At 34.2% G+C, this 16612-nt stretch overlaps 1 protein-coding gene across 2 annotated transcripts in view; it reads right to left on the reverse strand.

Moving 5' to 3' along the window:
• The window catches only part of LOC134242197 (uncharacterized), a 31701-nt gene extending 23081 nt beyond the window's left edge, over positions 1–8620 (reverse strand). Inside the window, exons 1-2 of one of the 2 annotated variants that reach the window (XM_062724268.1) lie at positions 1851–1950; positions 205–394 (exon numbers count right to left, since the gene is read on the reverse strand). Coding sequence is in view for 1 of the 2 variants with exons in the window: in XM_062724271.1 (XP_062580255.1) it covers positions 8482–8581 (100 nt within the window). In the remaining variant the exon portion in view is untranslated. Of the gene's footprint in view, positions 1–204; positions 395–1850; positions 1951–8481 lie in introns of those variants that run through there. The other variant, XM_062724271.1, reaches the window with a different exon arrangement.
• Between the last annotated feature and the right edge of the window lie 7992 nt (positions 8621–16612).

Consider the following 16612-nt stretch of genomic DNA (forward strand, 5'->3'; position numbering starts at 1 on the left):
CTCCCCCCTCCATGGCACCTGATCCCACCTCTGATGTTTTGGAAGTCCATATTTGCTCTGCTCCTGTTTTGTATTGTTTCATGGACTTTTGATCTTGAAAACTGTTCGTTATCTCCATATGTTTCACTCCATATTTTTCCATCATTAACGTTTAATTAATTCTAATAAAATACTAATTAAACAAACTATCGCTATTATTAGTACCTAGATTATAACTGGACGAATTTTTATCCTTATGTGATATAGACGAATAGAGGGTATCATTTATCCTTCTGCTACTTTTCTCGTAAGCTATGGTCGATGTGTTTGAATAAATCTTTTGATCATTTGTCATTGACCCTGTGTTCCTTTGGTGGATAGGGTCGTCTTTATTGATTGTCTCTCCTTCTGGTGCCTACAATTGAAGAAGTAGAGCAAAAGTGCTTGAATATAATTATATTTATCGAAATATAATATTACATAACAAATATCACTTTATGAAAATTAGATACGTTCTTTTATGAACAACATAAATATATGAATTCGCTATAACGAATAAATGTCGTTACATTGTTATCAGTTAATTGCCTCGTTAAAATAAGTAAGTCATCTCGTTAAAGAAAGAAAATAAACATTATAACGAGTAATTCAACGGGTTTTCAAATATCACTTTTATCCCATTAAAACTAGTTGCTTGATACCATGTAAGATACAAAAGATACCACGGGGTCTGACACATCTGTTTTTCATACTTGGATACCACGGAGACTGACACATCTGTTTCATACTTGGATATTTTACTTGAAAAAGTCATTAATGGTAATCTAACAACCGAGCGCTATGATAATAATATGACTTTAACTACTATCGTCAACTTCCCTTACTTATGCAGCGATATTTTCATTTCTAAATTTTCTCTCTGTGATATCTCTTTGAAATATAGCGGAGTTAATTTCTTGATAATTCTATCGGAATGTAAATTAGGCAGGTCAACAGGTCAGGTCCTAAGGAGGCCTAATATGCATGCAAATCTCGTGCGCATCTGTCTCTGAGTCTGACGCTAAGGAAGCCAAATATGCATGAAAATTTCGTGCGGCTGCCGTTGTGTTTGACGTCAGTGGGCGAGGACTATTGAAATTGGGATGGGAATTCTCGTGTAATTTAAATCTATGTCTGCATTTTTAAAGTCTAAATCTACAATTTTATTTCAAAATGGAATGGAAATCTAAGGAATCACTGTCTAGTTAGTAAAGTATGCCAAGGACATCAACAATAGTGGGAAACATGGGATAATTTATGCATAACGGACAGTGATTCCTTAAATATATTTTCGTCACCAGTATACGGAGTTTATATATCTCAATTAATTCGATACGCAAGAGCATGCTGTACGCATGAACAATTTCTAAAACGAGGTGAATTATTGACAAACAAATTGATGAAACAAGAATATCAGCAGTCTCGCTTAAAGTCATCATTTCGTAAGTTCTATGGTAGACACAATGACCTTGTCAGCAAATTCAATTTATCATTGAGTCAAATCCTGACCGACATTGTTCATAATTGTTAGTCCATTATCTATACACTGAATTGATGAAGGATTTTACTGTTATTTCCCAATCATGACAAGGAACACACGTCGGGTGTGATCGGTCGGCAGGGGATGCTCATTCCTCCATAGCACCTGATCCCATCTCTGATGTATTACAGGTCCGTGTTTGCTTTGCTCCTATTCCGATTGTTGTATGGACTTTTGATCTTGAATACTGTTTGTTATCTCGATATTTTTCAGCATTATAGTGAGACAATACTTTTATTATAACGAGTTCAAAGCACGACTTCACAGGATGGTAGAATGAAAAACGACCTACTGGTTCACAAAATGCTTGTCTTAATTCACTGCAGTCTTCGAACTTGCAAACATTGCGACAGCTTTGACATTTCATATCCTTTGTTACTTTTGTTAAATCTGAAAATTAGCTGGGATCATTATTCTGTTCGTGTATTTTACTTTATCTTAGTTTTACTTTAAAATCGCAGTATGTATGTATTTAAGACAGATACAGAAAAAACATGGATTTTATTAAAACCAATGAATTAAGATAATAATGACTTCCCTTTACCATCTTTGTATTCTAATTCCAATGTTGAGGACTGAATTCCAAGCCACAAAGGACCAGTAAATGAGATGTTATAATTACATGTAGTACAAAGATCTGAGGATGCTTGCTTTACACGTAAGTGTATGTCAGCTTTTAGGTAATCAGCAGACTTTGATTGTTGCACACATTCCTGCATAGCTTTATCCCATGTGTAGTTACCTACAAGAACTTTAAAAGATACATATTGATAGAGTTCATGATACTAGTTTCATCAAAGAACTGCAATTGTAATCTACTAATACGCGTTTGATCTCAGGGTTCTGTGTTTATGTCTTCTTCAAAGATCTGTATTGTTTTTAGATTTTTTTTTACCTAGATCATTGGAGTTTTTTGACTCCATCTTTTCACTCCTGCTACTTGTATTGCTGTTTTGACAATTTATAGTTTGGTTTAAAACATCAGCATAACGAACAGTGATCATTTACAAAAACATTTTGTCGAACCGCAACGTTTAAGGTAGGATTCTTCTCTGGTTTCTGACTAGATGAAACATTCAGAGTACTAGTATATTTGCTTATATGTCTTATATATTTAGGTGTAAGGGATTTAAAAGACCATATTTTTCTTTCCTCATCACAATTGTACAACTTTAAATAGAAATGGTAAACTGCGTTTGAAAACGAGCAGGGACTATATTTTTGGCGGAATGGTTGCGTATGAAAATATCTTCTTTTCCGCCTCTCAAAATTATAATAGAACAATGAATTTAATTATAATTTTTACACAATCAGAGACTTGAGGAAATTTTCAAATGTAATTTAAATTAATAATAAGGGTCTAAACTTTCAAAATATATCAAATATATACGATTTTCCAAACAAACTAGAAATGTGTTAGCTTTTAAACGCTTCCAATCAAAGTACAGATTTGAGCCAAAAATCCATAAAACGTATTTTTTTCTCTCTTAGTAAACGATCAAAACTTTTGTTTTTGTATCAGTTTGTACATTCATAAGACTACTTTATCATATGTGCAAATAAGAAAAAGCTAAATATAGGAAGCATATGAAAATAACTAATATATCCTAAAAAATTAAGAAAAACAGAGAAAATTCGGATTAGCCAATATCCAGTTTAGTTAAATTATTTATGTAAATTTGGTAATGTCATGCTATAGAGCCGATATAGTAATATCTTTTTATGCAAAAAGAGCAATCTTTAAAATTTGAAATAGAAGTAGGCATCAAATAATTGGTAACAGTACTTTTTTTATTCATAATGTCAAGGAAAAAGATGATGACCTTGACCTGACCTTGCCTCTAATATAAAACGGTCAAATTTAATCTCATCGATATCATCACTTAATGATATTGTCTTCTTGATTCTGTGAAAATTTCATTAATTTTTAAATACAAGAAATATGAGAAGAATCCTACCTTAAAGCAACGCACAAGGTTTACTCATGACAATTTCAGGTGATTGTGGTCATAACTTCTACCAGTCAGAGAGAGAACCTTGCTGGGGAGGGGGTGTATCAATGCCCTTTTGGCATAAGCTTTAAATGCAACATTACCCCAATCTAATTTCCCATGAAATGATCATAGAGATAATTATTCGTATTGTAGCCATGGTGATAGTAACATTACCTATATAACATAAACTCAATCCTCTCCCATTGACTATTTATTTATTTATTTATTTATTTATTGAACTACTGCTCCTAGTTCGGATCCGGAGTAATCCTGAGTATTTCTATCAAACCAAAAACTAGCGCACACTAGCATGAATAATATACAAATGTATAGCGTTTATGTATGAACAAGCTAATTCAGAGAAATTGTGTCCCCCGCTTAAGGGAAAAAGTAAACCATGCGCAGTTCGGGGGAGGGGGGGGGGTCGGATCCCCTTGACTGAATTTGTAGAATTATTAAATAGTACATGTATACTGAAGCAAATGAAATATGCCAATATGGATATAAAGGTTTGATTGCTTTTTCTTTATTATGTGTATAGAAGATTCTTTTTATATGGAATATTTATCACAATGTTATAACATTTGTAGTGTCCTTAGAAGAAATCCGGAGTTTCCCTCTATTCAATATTAGGGGTGCATTTTGTGCAGTGTATTCGTCTAGTGACTTTTCATCCGATATATAGGTCTTTTTAACGTCCCATTGTTCAATGTGATGTACATACAATGTATACTTAGGAACAAAGGAAAATTTATAATATATATATCCACAGTATTTTTTTTTTAAATTCTGCATTAATGAGATACAAGCAGTAAGTGCAAGGTTTTTGCTACAAGTCTCCAATATATATTTATAAATACTGAAAAAAAATCAAACATAATCGACTGAAATTTCGTTTAATAACAAGTAAATCAAAAATGTTAACACATCTTAAATATACCGGAATAAAAAAAATTATCCCAGGGTACATTACCCATTTAAAAATGACCATTGATTGACGCATTGAAGTGGTAAAACAGAAACGTTCTGAGTCATGTTTTGATCGTCAATAATAACATAATGACACGCCCATTTCTTTAGAAACGAGGAAGGAATATTCGTCGTAATGTTTTGGGGCACTACACTTTCCGCGACAAGCAACATGAGTTACACTGAAATGAAGATTTTTAAATAAGAAAAAGCTATATATAGAGTTCCCGCTTATGTAAAACACGCATTGCAACGAATTTGTACATAATTATAATTTTATCATGTTTATTGGAGTTAGCATAGCACATGTATCAGTCGAACACGTGCTTAAATGTTTATTTAGACGTGCCAATTTCATTGCTATTATTCATACCTGTTCTGATTCGATTGAAACATCTGACCGAAAGAAATGGGCGTGTCTAAAGATAGCTCAAAATTCCATACAAACAGGAAATTTTACCACTTCAATGCGCTTCATTGTAGCTCGCAACACTAGACACGATGTCGCATTGATCTGCTTAAAGCATGAAAGTGAATAGATTTGAGTCACGTGTTCAATGCTTTGTTATTCATATGAGGTCAAAGACGGGTTGAAATTTGTAAACAAGGTGCCTTTACTATAGGGACAGGTACCCGTGATTTTGCACCTTTTTGGAAAATAACAAGTGAGCGCACGACTGTTTCAATTTCTTTCATGAATGTAAGTGACTAGTATAACTCTTTACATTGACCCTATTTACTACAACTTGAAACATCTATGCGCTCATATAAAAAATGGGCTTGCAAAATGGGGGTGTGGCCTAATGTCTATGAGAAATCGATGTAAACAACGTACCCCTGTTATATTAATCAGATAAATACAGTGCAAGGAAGTGAAAATTGAAAATGAACTTAATAAACTACAATGTTTGATGGAAAGATTGAGACAAAAATATGTAGGAAATCTTCACACTTATTTTTTGTAAATTATCGGGGGGCCAAATGTGAACGTTTAAACGATTCATTCTTTTGCATTGCAACTCCCTATGGACTAAAGAAGACCCCTATTGATTTTGAGGTCAAAAGGTAAAGGTCATAAATTCGCAAATTCTCTCTGTTATAACACTTTCGTTTCCGCGCGATATCTCGAGAAACCTTTGAGCTTTTGCAATGAAATTTTACGTAACAACTCCCTGTTGCCTAAGGAAGACCCCTGTTGATTTTGAGGTCAACAGGTCAAAGTTCAAGGTCGTAAATTTATACATTCTGCCTTATTGTAACACTATCGTTTTCGGGCGATATTTCAAGAAGATTTTGAGCTTTTGCAGTGTAATTTTATGCTAAAACTCCCTTGGACCTCTCTCACCCCTCTCAAAGTGTCCCGCCCCGTTTGTTTTATTAGTATTTATTGTATTACATGTCGCTATTTTTAGCACAGAGAGTTATAACGTATAAAACAGGTTTTCCGCGGACTTTATATTCTTATTACATCTATTAGAACTGTTTAATAAAGGCTAAATTAGACACCATGCATTATGTAAAATTTTGACAATATCGAACCTGAATATCTATATACATGTATGTGACTTCATATTGGCATATAACTTTCATCAATTAAAAGCGGTTCCGTGGTCTTGTGGTATGTCTCTCACTTCTTGTGTGAAAGCTCCCGGGTTCCAATCTCGGACGTTCCATTCTCTTTTTTTCCGAAATACGTTTTCTTACTTAATGATAGTATTCAGCATGTGAAATAAAAAAAAAATATGAGGTCTGCCTTGTACAAACTCATAAAATCATCATTACAGTGTGTTAGATATTCCCTATAAAAAGAATCTTCTATACACATAATAAAGAATAAGTAATCAAATCTTCACATCTATAGTGGCATATTTTATTTGTTTCAGTATACATGTACAGATTTAATAATTCTACAAATTCAGTCAGAGGGATCCGCCCCCCCCCCTCCACCGAACTGCGCATGGTTTACTTTTTCCCCTAAGCGGGGGACACAAATTCTCTGAATTAGCTTGTTTACAGTAGTGACAGTCGAATGATTCGTACAATCAATATTCAAAAGTGACCATCTTCAGCCAAAAGTACAAGGTACTGCCAAGAAGTGAACCTCGGATAGTAGATTGTCAAATAAATAAATAAATAAATAAAAAATTGAAATAATAATTTCTGGATATTACCTTTGTTTGTACATAATGCATTCCCAAAAGACTCGCAGTCAGCCAGTGCAAGTTTCACTTCATTGAATTTTACACAAAATATCTGCACACACAAATATTCTTTATGTGTTGCATCAACTGTGAGAATATAGAAATACTCTATTCAATAATAATAGCAATATAATAGTTAGTCACTGTGGGTTCAGATAAGAATAAACTACAAAGTAAACGTTCAAACTTTTATTTAAAAAAAAAATAAAAACTTACGTTTATGAGACCTAACAGTTTTGAAGTCTGTAAACATATCAAAGAATTCGTATGCTCATATTGTATGATTTTAATAAATAGCGAACTGACAAAATAATATTCCTGTCGCAATATTTCAAAGTGCCTATTAAATTTTGTAAATGATTCCTTAATTTTGCAAAAAAAAAACTGTAATAAGGTAAATAAAAAAGTAATACTTTTAGTAAATATAGAATCCAATATTTCCTGAGAAGAAAATTATATGCATTTCAGGTATCCTGGGCTTTTTATTTCACTGACCATTAATTTGCCACAATAAGCATTTATCTTGGTTGTGACACACCTTCAGATCATTTCAATGTACCAAGTTTGGGATTCTAATGATTGTCCATTACAAAGACACAAAGACTGAAAAGAAATTTAATGCTTTTTTTTCTGCCAGTGACCTTGAACTTGCGAAAATGACCTTTGCTTCATGTCTCAATATACTCCCTGGTTCTAAACAATACATGTACCAATTATAAGTCTCCACTGACTCTCCTTTGCTTAATCATTCCCCGGAGAATAATAATATATATATTTTTCCGCCAGAATGAACTTGAATATCACAGTACCGACACGATCTTCTGTCTTAAACGTGCACTTTACCATGTATTATTTTTTTCAATATTTTCACTCGAAATATTTTTCTTTGAGTCAGTGTGTTTTACATCCCTGTAAAACGAAATTCAGGGTCAAAAGGTCACATGCAAATAGTGTGCATGAAGCCTCGGGGATTTATGGGATTTGATCACGTGACTAGCCTGTATTTACATCCCAATAAAATTCTTAAAATGATACTTTATTTTTTCTTAGATAGTTTTCCTTTACAAAAATAGCCTGGGCAACGTTACCAGCACAAATGATCAGGCTAAATGTAAAGAGATGGACACATTGATTCCTACCCCCTTCCCCACCTCACCTCATCCCCCCAATCAGCTTTCTTTTTGTGATATATAGTGTCAGTATATTATTGTATTTAGGAATTTTATTACAAAAAAATTTCTTACCAGTAGTTCTGTAAATAAATATGGAGTTATATCCTACTGGAAATTTCTCATCAACTAAGTTACACCGGTTAATGTGTAATGGATGAGCATGGGGATCCAGTTTAGAGAAACAGAAGCAAATGTTCCCCTAAACAAAAATATTATAGAAAAAAATTAGCGTCTAAGTTGATTCCTCGATTAGAAAAATGAAAAGGTGGATGTCTTGTAATGCTATACTTGTTCAATTAACAATTTAAAAAAAAAAACATACCTGTATTCCAAATGTCTCTGAATAGGGCAAACAGAACAACTCACATTCAACAATTGTTTTGCTTAGAAATGAAGAATTGGATATAGCATTAGGAAGAACTGTATCTTTGTCATAACACCCTAGAATTTGAACAGGTGTATGTTTGAATATAGTTATGAAGTAGTAAAGACGGAAATATATATAAATATATTAATATTTTCAGAAACATCAGATTTATTTTTATTAGTCAATATGTACAATTTTTTTTTACAAACAGCAAACAAACCAAGAAAATGAATCCAGTCACTTCTTTTTGTATAATGACGTGTCCAGTATCTGTCTGAGGACTGTTCAGCAAGGGAAAGTTTCCAAGCTCTTGAAACCATTCTACGACTTCGACAAAAAATTTGAGCGTCTAACCAGTTCATTTTCTGGCTTGAAATCATTTTCTCTGAAAGTACTTAGAGAACAATAAATATAGGGTAAGATGTCGTCTAAATCTTCATTATGAAAGGTGTAAAAATAGTGCAAAATCTTTTTTTTTTTAATCTTCTCGGACAATGGAATTTTCTTAAAATCTACCTTGATATACACTGAAAAAATACACGATGATAAAAAACGTGTTCATCTTCTTAAACTCGTTTCTCTATCTGTCAAAGAGAAAAGAAATGAAACTTTATTTGACATTGTCAAGGTACACGATAGTGGGTTTAGGGGTAAGATTGTTGTCTTTCCCGGGCTGGATAATATGGGCTTTGAAATAACTCATCATTATCGTTTCATCAACTGTTCAGCCAAATTTCTAAATTTCCGTGTGTAAAAGAAAGCCTTTGATTTTAGAATTCAGTAAAAGTCAAATATAATATAAAAAAGCCATGTCATATTCAATAAGATTAAACTTATGAAAACGATAATGCCAATAGTGGAAATTTCAAGAATGAAAAAATTAAGCTCTTAAATGATTTAAAATGAACTTGCAATATTATATTGTACAGACTACTGGAATTTTATATATTAGTAGGAGATCATAGGAAATAAATCATTTTGATTAAAACATCACTTGGTAAATTGCATTTAGCAGACAATTTCTACAGCTGGCGTCAAAATAAATCATATGGAGATAACCAACAGTATTCAAGACAAAAAGTCCATTAAACAATACAAAATAGGAGCAGAGCAAACACGGACCTCCAAAACATCGGAGGTGGTATCAGGTGCCATGGAGAACTGAGTTCCCCCTGCCAACCGGTCAAACCTGCCGTGTCTTCCTTAGCGTGTAAATAATGGACTAAAATAAGTATGAAAAACATCAGTCAGCATTTGACTCAATGTTTCTGTGTATAACTTACCTAATTGCTTATGCAGTATAAAGATACAGTATACAATAATAACTGTTTCCCCTGTTATCAGGCTTCTGCATGTCTTCACACTAAAATACACAAGTATGTGAGTAGTTGCATACAATTATGCAAACCATGTTCATAATTCAACTTATAACAGGAAGAATTTCAATTGTAAAAAAAATAATTATTTTACAACATGCAATAGTATTCCACTGTCAAATTTCAACAAGAGGCCCATGGGCCACATCGCTCACCTGAGTAGTTTTAACCATGCTATTCTTTACCAAATTCCCCCTGTAATACATATTGTGGGCCCGCCCTACCCCCGGGGTTCATCATTTAAACAAATTTAGAATCTACACTACCCCAGGATGCTTCCACATAAGTTTCAGTTTTTCTGACCCAGTGATTCTTGAGAAGAAGATTTTTTAATAACCAAACCCTATTTTTGTCTCATCTTGATTATCTCCTCTTGTGAAAGGACTTGGCCCTTTATTTTAACTATTTAAACTCTTCTTTACCTAAGGATGCTTTGTACCAAGTTTGGTTTAAGGGGGATGTACGGCCACCTTTAGTGAAGTGAGAACAAAATGTAAACATTTCTTCAAATGGCTAAAATACATTATATTTTGATCAAATTTGAAGTTTTTATGATAAAGATACAATAAATATGCATAACTGAATGCATGTTGTGTATATATAATCTATACTTTTGCAGAAAAATGTTTTTGATATGCTCTTTAGAACTGCGCAGCTACAGAATTCAGCAGGGTCTTAAAAATCCAAAAAAATATGCAAACTGTGCATTAATGTTCTCTCTACAACCATTTGTTGAGAAAATGTCTAAATTTTGCACTTTTAAATGATAATTTCAAGTTCAAAACAAGGTACCGTTGTCTTCAAAAAGAGTGTAAAGAACCATGAAAGTAGTTCATGGATAGCAGCACGTGGTCCATTTTTAGCACAGAATTTTGTTTTCCAGACCTCTTGTTAATATGGAGGGACATAACAATCTTTAAATGTAGAAGAGAATTACAGTTGCAAAATATTTCAAATTATATGAACACTTTTAAAAGATGAAAGGTGTTTTAGTGTTGCTTGAAGTAATTTATTTAGTATTATTATCGAACAGTTGTTAAATAGTGTACGTATTGATATATAAAAAAAATCTTCAAGTCTTTGATTCCATGTAAGAAATATGAGCACCATCAAAGTTAAAAATTAAGAGTTTCTAAGTTTGCCATAGATAACTTATATTATCTATCAAAATTTTAATCATCACCTATGAAACACAAAGAAATAAGACACATATAATCGATATGAATGACCTTGTTTTAATACCTACTAGTACGAGGGGTGATAAAAAGTTCGAACTTTCTCTATATCTACAAAACCACAATTCAGATTAGAAACAAAGCCAAACACAAGTTCTATAAATAGCATATGCTGAAGTTTTGCTCCTTGTTTGTGATATCACAATCTGAAAATGACGTCATGCAGGTACTTGTGTCGAAAATTCTATTTGCCGATATTGTCAAAATTAAAATTTTACAAAGTAAAGAAAAAAAATCAACATAATTAAATATTTTATACAAGCTTTAAAATGACGTTTGGTGGTCCTCCCAACTCAGGGAAGAATTATTGGGTCCGTATTTATAGGTTTGAAAGAAATTCCTTAAATTTAAACATAATTGTTGACGGAAGAAAAAGAAAAAAATGTCGTGTAATGGGATGTAAAAGAAAAAAAAAATGAGTCGGGCCATTTCCAGGCAGTAGATCTGGAGAGAGGGTAACCAAATATTTTTATAACAAGTGGTCTTAGTAGGCTAGTATATATTCCATTAAGTACTTAGTAATGCAAATTTTTTTTATCTTTTGCACTATTTTGACAAACATAGGATTTTCGAATTCGGGGGGGGGGGGGGGTCTCACTTCTTTTTTTTGCGATGATAGACATAGCATATGCAATGGACCTTTCTTTGCAAAAATTGTACTCGCTTCTAAATTTCGAAGAAACAACTCAATATATTTTATCAAGCTTCGTATGTTCAATGAGCGAGAGCTTACAACGTTGTCAACATAATGAAACATGATGCGTTTTTATGTCCAAACATTACTCCATACAATGTGTTGGTCATTGCAAACAATCTAGCTATTTATGTGAGGTTCCTGAAGGAAATCCTATAACTGCCTATTTTTTCTATCTAACTTCTAAACAAAATATACATAGGTACCAATTTTCGAATGTAGGACATGCAATTACAATTTGTTTTTCATGCACCGCATATTGTATAACATTTTCAAATTAAATGCTAAGCATCCTCCTTGCAGTGCCCCATTTGAAAATAACTTCTTTCGCCACAGAAAAAAGACCCGCCGTAAACACATATGTTTAGGACATTTATATCTTTTTTTCTCGAGTTTTAAAGAAACCAACAAATTATCAAGACTTGTTCCATGAAAAATTAAATATAATCATGGTAATAAACGGATCTATCCAAGCAGATATATGCACATGCCAACCACATGCTCAGTGGAATAATTTTAACGAGGAAACTCGAACTGTAAACAGAACAGTTTTTCCCGATTTGCTGGAGTGGGGTTAAAATCGCGTTTTTTCATTAATCAGATGACGCGATGCAACAAATAAAAGTAGGAAGTAATATAACCTAGAGATTATTACTTAGTAATTTCTTGTCTTGATGTTATTATGGTCGCATTTATTATAAAACCAATGTTATTCGAACTCTGTGTGACAGAGGAATGGCGGACGAAATAAACACATGGCCTCAGGAAGACACCCATATGAAAAATCAAATTTTCAAGAATTATGGATAATGACAAGAAAAAAGCGAAACAAATGGTTGTAGCCATATCATCAATGAATCAAACTAACACCATTTTTAATGCATTTATCATCTCGTAAATGCTGTAGCTGCGCAGTTCTAACATGATTAATTTCCTCCTAATTAAAACAAAATAAACTTAATTGTTTACTAATTTTGGTCTCTAATAGTAGGTAATTAGTGCATTAGCACTTTGAGTAACTTTGGGCTAGTTTAGTGGAGTATTAAGCGCATTCTTGGTATTTCTTATTTTATTTATTTATTTTTTATTTACACCAGAATAGATCCAATATGGCTTAATTGTACATCCCCCTTAAATTGGCCCCGTGGAAGAAGAAGTCGAAAATGTGAAAAGTTTTACAGACAGACGGACGACGGACAAAATTTGATCAGAAAAGCTCACTTGAGCCTTCGGCTCAGGTGTGCTAAAAAGCCAAGTTAGGTGGAATAAAAGGTTTTAGAAAAACTTATATATAAATTAAAAACACTAAAGACTATTTGTATTGATATACATAATAATCTCTGGGGATGAAAAATTATTTCATACTAGGAGCTGAAGATATCAATTGGAAATATTTGATAAAGAATTCAAGGTTTTTAAGTGCGATGATTAGTTTTGAAAGAATTATTTCTATCACTTAGCTTCAGGGAGAGACGAGTAATGTCTGATGTCACCTCATAAGATAATTCATTTAAATTTCAAAAAATACCCACTTACTGAATTGACATACCCAAATATGATAAAGAATTGTTCCCTTTTCCTTGTTGCTAATCCAAATGACATTTATAAAATAATGTTTAATGTGCAGCAACATTTTCAAATTAATTAACCTACACAGTTGTTGCTTTTTTGGTCAAATTTGCTGATAGACCCTGAAAAGTTTGAACATTTTTACTTACAATTGTACCTCCCTTGTATAGTTGACATTTGAAAAATAACAAAAAATTTCCCTCATCTGCCTTTAAAGGGAAAATGTTGCTATATGTAATAAACAATGATAGCCTACATACGTCAAAGCTTACAACTGGATTTCCTTTTTAAATCAAAATAACTTTTATGCTCAATGTAACGTTTCCTTTAAATTCTTGTAATTGTAATGAATTCTTCGAGTTTATAAGTGATGGGAAACAAACAAAGTAGATATAAATAAAGCATCCTTGAAGAACAGGAAAGCAAGTTTCACATAGTCATACAATAATAGTAATTCCGTATTATACAAATCATTACACCTGGATGAAACATAAGGAGATAACAAACAGTATTCAAGATAAAAAAGTCCATTAAACAATACAAGATAGGAGGAGATCGAGCAAACAAGGACCTCCAAAACATCAGAGGTGGAAGGATCAGGTGTCATGGAGAAGTGAACATCCCCTGCCGACCGGTCACACCCGCCGTGTGCTCCTTGTCATGATCGGAAAATAACGGAAAAATCCGTCGTCAATTCAGTGTAAAGGACTTGCAATTGTTATGAAAAACGCCAGTCAGCATTTGACTCAATGAAAAATTGTGTTTCCTAACAAGGCCATTGTATCGACCATAGAACTTACGAAATGATGACTTTAAAATAGACTGCTGATGTTCTTGTTTCATCAATTTCTTTTTCAATTAATTCGTTTTAGAAATTGTTCATATGTAGAGCCTGCTCTTGCCTATCGCATCAACTGAGTTATATAAACTCTGTATGATGGTGATGAGGGTATATCGCTGTGAGGAAAGTTGGCGATTGAAAAGTTAAAGTCATCACGTTTATCACAATGTTTGGTTGTTAGATTACCATTGACGTCTTTTTCAAGTAAAATATCCAAATACTCGTAAAGTAAACAGATGTGTCAGACTTTTTTGTACCTTTTATTTCAAGTTCACCGGGATATATCGTATCGACGACATAAAAATGGAAATAACTATTGTTAATTGACAATACGTCGTAGGGCAAAAGAAAGAGAGAAGACGTCCAAGAAAAACTTGGGGCGTGAGTCGAAAACAAAATTATAGGCAAAGGGCTTTACCCGGCATGGTGTATTGAAAGCAGCCCAGAATCGAGTTCGTTGGAAGACTGTCGTCGACGGCCTACAGATGTTCCTCACAGAACGACAGGCCTAAGTAAGTAATTAAGTGTGTAAGTAAGGTGTTGTGTAAGACATCAATCAGCCAAACGTGTCCCTACAGTCTAAACCAAACTTTGCAACATTCTTTTCTGTTGAAAATATAAGCATTCATTAATTCGTATATATAGAAATAAAGTGAAGAGTGTTTCGGTGGTTTTATAACCGGTACTTGCCCAACTGAGGAGAAAGATATACAAGACAGATGGACAGAGTACTGCTCTGAGCTATACAAATACCAGCTTAAGGGAGACCAAGCAGTATTAAACTGCCCAATGGCAAATACAGAGAAGGATTTACTTCCGATTCTACGTGAAGAAGTCGAGGCAGCAATCAATGCTATAAAACAATAGAAATCAACAGGTATCGACAACATACCCTCGGAACTAGTTAAGGCTGGAGGAGAAGCAATTATCACAGCTCTTACAACCATCTACAACAATATCTGGAGCACTTGAATATAGCCAACTCCATGGATACAATCACTGATTATTACCTTACCAAAGAAAGGAAATCTACAGATATGTAACAACTACCGGACCATCAGTTTAATAAGCCATCCAAGCAAGGTGATGCTGAAAATCATATTAAACAGACTTCAACCTGTAGCAGAGACCATCATTGCTGAAGAACAAGCAGGCTTTAGAACAGGAAGAAGTACCACAGAACAGATATTCAACTTACGAATAATCAGTTAGAAATACCTACAACACCAACAAGACCTCTATCATGTGTTCATTGATTTCAAAAAAGCCTTCGATAGAGTGTGGCATACTGCCTTATGGACCACCATGAGGAAATACAACATCAATGCCAACCTTGTTCAAGTGATTGAAGAGCTATACAACAAGGCCACCAATGCAATTCTCCTAAATAATAGGATTGGTGACTGGTTCCGCACAACAATAGGAGTATGCCAAGGCTGTCTTATTTCTCCCATCCTCTTTAACATCTTCCTTGAAAGGATTATGGATGATGCTCTCGATGATCACAAAGGCACAGTCTCCATCGGAGGAAGAACCGTCACAAATCTGCGATTCGCTGATGACACTGATGGCCTTGCAGAGAAAGAGTCTGAACTAACCAGTTCGATGAATCACCTTGACCAAGCTGCTTCTGCATATGGTATGAAGATAAGTGCAGAAAAAACAAAGTTGATGACCAACAACACTCAAGGCATCACCTCAATTTAAGTCAATGTCAGCGGAACATGTCTGGAGACAGTGAAGTCATTCAAGTACCTCGGATCCATCATATCAGACGAAGGCTCCAAACCAGAGATTAAAGCAAAGATTGCACAAACAACTGCAGCATTAGCGAAATTACAAACCATCTGGAGAGACAGAAATATCACTCTGCTCGAAGATCCAGTTAATGCGTTCCCTTGCTATGTCGGTCTTCCTATATGCCTGTGAGACCTGGACTCTCACTGCTGAGCTAGAGAAGAGGATTATGAGCACTGAGATGAGATGCTATAGGAAGATACTAGGCATCAATTACACGGACCATGTGACCAATGCAGAGGTCCGCAGGACAGTCACAGAAGCTATAGGACCTCACGATGACCTTCTCACTGTCTTCAAGAAGCGGAAACTAAGATGGTACGGCCAATTTTCACGCTCGAGTGGCCTTGCAAAGACCATCCTGCAAGACACAGTGAAAGGAGGATGAAGAAGAGGAAGGCAAAAGAAGAGGTGGGAAGACAACATCCCTGAGTGGACTGGACTGAGCCTCGCAGAAACCCAGAAAGCGACAGAAAACAGAGATTTATGGATAAAAGTGGTGGAAAGGTCTTCAAAGATGCCCCAACGACGTCCACGAAGTCAAGGGATAGGTGAAGGTGAACTTGTCCTAAGATCCGCCTCTTCAGGGGTCAACCTTAGTAGTGTATTCTTGTGGTAAACGTGGTCTAATTATTATATCGCCTATGCTTTTGTCTTTGCTCTGAGCTGTTATTACCTATGTTTAAGCGATTTAGTATCTAACTAAAGAACTTTATTCGGTAATAACCAATATTTGCCCCCCAAATCAAACTTTGATGGAGATATATTTAATTAAGTTCTTAAACAGGGGAGTATATGCTGACTTCAAAGCACTGAATATTTTCATAAGTAATGACGCC

The sequence above is a fragment of the Saccostrea cucullata genome, unplaced genomic scaffold (genome assembly GCF_032062105.1).
Source record: "Saccostrea cucullata isolate Sc308-1 unplaced genomic scaffold, CSIRO_AGI_Scuc_v1 ctg489, whole genome shotgun sequence".
In the NCBI taxonomy this organism is placed as follows: domain Eukaryota; kingdom Metazoa; phylum Mollusca; class Bivalvia; order Ostreida; family Ostreidae; genus Saccostrea; species Saccostrea cuccullata.